At 39.3% G+C, this 5,637-nt stretch overlaps 1 protein-coding gene across 1 annotated transcript; it reads left to right on the top strand.

Moving 5' to 3' along the window:
* Positions 1-437: 437 nt before the first annotated feature.
* Positions 438-5,254, top strand: LOC138001503 (uncharacterized). The gene is made up of 3 exons (XM_068848117.1): positions 438-477; positions 2,231-2,452; positions 5,049-5,254. Exons 1-3 carry the CDS (start codon positions 438-440, stop codon positions 5,252-5,254), a joined length of 468 nt encoding a protein of 155 aa, XP_068704218.1.
* Positions 5,255-5,637: the final 383 nt, after the last annotated feature.

Raw genomic sequence — 5,637 nt, 5'->3', positions numbered from 1 at the left:
TCGTCCCTGGTTACACACTAACCAGGGACGAGTCCTCTGAGAGCATCGATACTTAAGCAGACGGTTGCACTTGTGTCTAACCAGGGATGAGGCCTCTTAGAGCATCGGTACTGTTACAGACGGGTTCAGTTGCGTCTAACCAGAGACGAGGCCTCTGAGATCATCGATACTTGGCCAGACGGGTGCACTTGTGTCTAACCAAGGACCGGGCCTCTTAGAGCTTCCATACTTGGGCAGACGGGTGCACTTTTGTCTAGCCAGGGACGAAGCCTCTGAGAGCATCGATACTTGGGCAGACGAGTGCACTTGTGTCTACCCAGGGACTAGGCCTCTGAGAGCATCGATACCTGGACAGACGGGTGCAATTGTGTCTAACCAGGGACGAGGCCTCTGAGAGCTTCGATACTTAGGCAGACGGAAGGACTTGTGTCTAACCAATGGCGGGGCCTCTGAGAGCATCGATACTTGGGCAGACGGGTGCACTTGTGTCTAACCAGGGACGGGGCCTTTGAGAGCATCAATACTTGGGCAGAAGTGTGCACTTGTGTCTAGCCATTGACTAGGCCTCTGAGAGCATCGATACTTGGACAGACGGCTTGACTTGTGTCTAACCAAGGACGAGGCCTCTGAGAGCATCGATACTTGGGCAGACGTTTGGACTTGTGTCTAACCCGTGACGAGGCCTCTGAGATTATCGATACTTGGGCAGACGGGTGCTTTTGTGTCTAACAAGGGACGGGGCCTCTGAGAGCATCGTTACTTGGCAGACGGGTGCACTTGTGTCTAACCAGGGACGGGGCCTCTGAGAGCATCGATTTTTGGACAGACGGGTGCACTTGAGTCCAATCAATGACGGGGCCTCTGATAGCATCGATACTTGAGCAGACGGGTGCAGTTGTGTCTAACAGGGACGGGGCCTCTAAGAGCATCGATACTTGCCAGACGGGTGCACTTGTGTCTAACAAGGGACGGGGCCTCTGAGAGCATCGATACTTGGCCAGACGGGTGCAGTTGTGTCTAACAAGGGACGGGGTCTTTGAGTGCATGGATACTTGGGCAGACGGGTGCACTTGTGTCTAACCAGGGACGGGGCCTCTAAGATCATCGATATTTGGCCAGACGGGTGCACTTGTGTCTAACCAGGGGAGGGACGGGGTCTCTGAGAGCATCGATACTTGTAAGACGCATGCACTTCTGTCTAACCAGGGGCAACGAGAATTGAGAGCATGGATTCTTCAGGCAGGATGGTTCAATTCTGGCTGAACATGGACAAGGTCCTTTAGGGAGAAGCCATTGGACTGGAGGGAAACAGTACTTTATTTACTGGCTGGCTGACAACAAGCAAAATGATGCTTTAGTTTCAAGGAGTAAAATTTAAGAAGACTGTCTTGGACTACAAGCAAAAGGCTTCTTTCAAGCAGTGTATTATAAACTGAGGCAGACTGACATTATTGAGCTAACTGGTTCCTTGAAGCCTGCATGCCATATGTATCTAGCATTTTGCTGATATCCAGCTTTTATTTGTAGCTGTAATATAATTTTACCACATAAAGAGATCATATAAAGTTAAATGTAGAGAAATTTTAAATTAAATATAAAGAAAAATAACAAAGAGGTCAATAATATTTCAAGCTGAATCACCTGCACACTACATTGTAGACATCGTTTTGGAGGAAAGTGTGTTACACAAATGACAGATGTGTAACTTGCTTTTTAATGAAGGATAAACTGTATCCAGAGCCTTTCATTCAAATTGCAAGTTGCACATTGCTTCTTTGAGTAGCATTCTTCCCTCCCTTCCTTTCCTTGCAGGTGTCTTTCAAGGGTAATATTCCATGTAACCATCAGGAGGAACTAGAGACTACAGTTAACTGTAAGGACAAAGTATTATTTTTGAATATGAGATACCTTTAGTAGGAAAGTGACACCATGACAAAAATTTTCAGAACAATCGCTTGTTTCATGGATCTTGCTATTGAAGGCCTTGTATATCCAAGATGGCTACAAAGGAGTTTGAGTTTTGTTGAAGTGACTACATAATTAATTAATGTTAAATGTAGTCAAATATTTAAGTCAAAATAATATAGTTTTTCCCTTGATTAGTGAGGTTCACGTAAAACATACACCAATAACATTCAAGGATTTGTGATTTGGATTAAAGGCTAATAAAAGAATCTAGCTAGTGTCTGGGTATTTTACAATAATTGTATTTATTTGTGTTTATGGACAGAAAAACAAGGCAAAGATGCAAACAAAAAGAAGGATGGAGGAAGCAAAAACAAGTTTCAAAAGCATGGGGGCAAAGAAGACAGGGATAAGAGTGAAAAAACGGAAAAAGTAAAGGTGCAACTGGAACAAGAACCATTGGAGAAAAATGATGAAGCAGGCCACTTCAATATAAATGTAGTAATTAAAGAGCAGCAGGAGAAGAGAACAGTGGAAAATGTGGCAAGTACTTTCTCACTCCCACACTTACATTAGATTTTACAACAACAATTTGTAAATGGCTCTAACTAGGAATGAAAGGGACAAAAATTATAGCGTGTGGTTATGGTTTAAACGTGCATTTTTAAAAATATAAACAATTATTTTTCGAATTAAGTGCTTTTTAACTTTAAGGTACAAATGAAGTTAAAAATAATACAGCTGATAATACCAGAAATAAAAGAGGGAAAGGAGAAATCACAGGGCATTTCAAAATGGTAGGGTGAACTGCATGCTCAGGAAGACCATTCAAGAAACTGATTCCTAGTAGATATTACACTTTGGGATTGTCGCTGATACCAAAAGACTTATGTAGTTGGCTTGAAGACAAATTTCTGCAAAATATTTTTAAATTCGGAGTTTGGGTTAGCATGCAGCATTTTAATTAAAGTATGTTTATTGTACCACTTTAAGGATGGTGCCTAGTAATTTAAAGGTATTTTTGCACGTTTATGAATATGCGGGAAAGCAGATATTAACAATTTGTGTTATTGAACTGCAAAAGGAAAATAGAGGTAAACAAACATTTTTCAAAGATAATTAATCAAGAATATTTGGGAAAAGCTTTAAAGTACAAAGCAATGTGTGGTGTTCTTTTCCAAATTGAACCTTGACAATTACAGGGTTTTCGTTTGAGGCGTTTCGTCCTGTCGTTTACCACTCCAGGTCTGGTACTTTGATTTCAATATTTCAGGGGTTTGCTTTATTTCTTAATTAATTATTCTTATTATTATTATGACAGTTTGAAACTTTTGAATGTCAATACCTTAAAGCTACCTGGGGCGTTAATCGTAACCCAGGAGCTCCTTAAAAACACCATGTTCAAGTCCTATTTACAAATATCTTTCTAAAAGTATTATCCACTTAAATCTATTAAACTATGTGAAAATATAAAATAAGTGATTGCTAAAATTTAAAAAAAAAATGAATAATAATAAAATAATAATAATAATAATAATAATAATAATTATTATTATTATTATTATTATTATTATTATTATTATAATTATTACTACTACTTCCTTACGTTTTATACAGAATTTGAGTGAACTACTGCAGCCTTGCCTTGGGTTCCTAACCCTCCACTGGAAACAGCGTTTCTGAGTGTACACTTTTTAAAATTTCCTTTCTGGGGGCATGTTCACAGACCCAACTAGGTATCTTGCATCTTTGGCACTCGCAAGACTCCTGTGGTACCAAAAACATGTCAAGTCAGGTGCTTTCAGAAATATGTCCACTACTTGACAACACTGTGAAATACCCTGTTAATTATCTCTGAAAAATGCATGGTTAGACAAAATTTTCTTTTTGGATACCAAGAGCACTTGCCAAGTTCTACTTCCTCTCCAAAGTAAATATTCCTGTATTAGTTAGCCCCACCCATGGGAAATCTGCGTATCGTGAGATGGGCAGAACGTATGCGCAATAACAATAGTAGGCACCGTCCTTAAGGAGCGAACTTTTCATTCATGATGTTTTAACTTAATGTTAGATGGCACAAATGTTATTGCCATAAGTGTTGTCAACATGAATTTCTCTTGTTCTCCATTCCAAATATGATTTTTGATTAGAAGTTATAAATGATAAAAAATTATTGTAATGAAGTAAGAACTGTTAATCAGACCTTGAACTCGAAATTATTCTTTAGTACTATAGTAAATATTATTGTCAATTGTCCATGGCCACTTAGATTCTTTCCTTTTTTTCAAGCATGCATGTATCAGTTTAGTGCTTTTTCTGACAATAAAATCATTGGCCAAACATGTCTTTTTTTGTAACTGTGGCAGAAGGGGAGTGGGGGAGACGTTGATTATTACTTAGTTGAGATGAAATAACATGAAAACTCAAAATTATCCCGTCACATTAAGATAGAAGCCAGTAATCAAGAAAAAAAAACGGTATCATGAGTGATAGAAAGTCTAGGAGATACCTACTAGTTTTTTTTAGCCGTGCTGGTTTCACAAAAGCAAAAGTAAATAAATGCAAACTTACATTTTTTCCCATTCCAATAGTGTTATACGCTTTTGGGGGGTTCTTTCTTAAATCCCATAATACATCTTGTTTACCCTCCAAAATTTTCCAGAATCATTGTGTGCAATTTCTCCTGGGACAAGAAGATGTCAGAAGGGAAATCGAAAACCATGCCGTTTGGGAGCAATCTTGAGATCATCAAGGTGAGAGAGTGAATCCCCCATATAGGCCCTCTAACTAAGTTAATCCATCTTAATCTAATTTTAGACATGGTACCCAGTTCTTCCGCGAATTTTAGTCGCGCGATTTTCCCGCGTTGCGTGTTTTCGTGGAGGAAACAACGGAGGAGAGTAATGGCGGACCGCGCTTCCTCGAAAGGAAAGTTTGAAGTTTCTCACGTACCGTCGAACAAGTGGAAGAAAACCAGCTCAAATTTATTTTGTAGTAGTGGTCCTAGGGAGCACGATGAATTTTCCAAAGATGAGAATTTTTGAGGTTTTGTCTGTTGATGATTAAAAACAGCTTATGCTGTGGTTATCTCTGGTAGAAAATAAGCTCAACATCAAAACAGTTCTTGTTTTGTTTTTCGTTAGATTGTACTGGCGAAAGAAATTCCGAAGGAAGGTCTCTTGCACAGCAGAAACTCCGTGCAAAGCTGTTTAAGAAGAGTCGAGAATGCACCGAAGCACGTAACAAGAGACAGAGCGAAGTGGCAATTTTGGAATCCCTAAAGGGAACGATAGACGATTTTGACCTCGGAGTTCATTCCGAGATAGAGTTAATTGGTGTTGTTATGTGAACAATATAGGGAGCAAAAAGACTGTTGCGTAATTCGTGGGAAACCATTTCAGTGTTTGTGAAGCAGTGAAGTGTGACACGCATAAATCAGCTGAATGAAATTTATATTTCTACAAGAACACAGGTAAAGTTTAGCCTGTTCACAACGTTTTGAATCTCGCGACACTCTTAAGTCATTTACTTTTTTTTTCATTCTAAAAAATATCTCTAAACTAAATCTGGAACACAGCAAGGAATTCGAAGTGGAAATTTAGCAAATTAGTCGTCGTTGTTCACGCTTTCCAGACAACTCAGAAATTCATCATTTGACGATGTTGCTTTGCAGAGGACGACAAAGAAATGTACAGAGATTTATTTATAACGTACATGCACAGCCACTGCGCG

The sequence above is a fragment of the Montipora foliosa genome, chromosome 4 (genome assembly GCF_036669935.1).
Source record: "Montipora foliosa isolate CH-2021 chromosome 4, ASM3666993v2, whole genome shotgun sequence".
NCBI lineage: Eukaryota > Metazoa > Cnidaria > Anthozoa > Scleractinia > Acroporidae > Montipora > Montipora foliosa.
The sequence above is the reverse complement of the archived record's forward strand: the minus strand, read 5'-3'. Positions and strand labels throughout refer to the sequence as shown.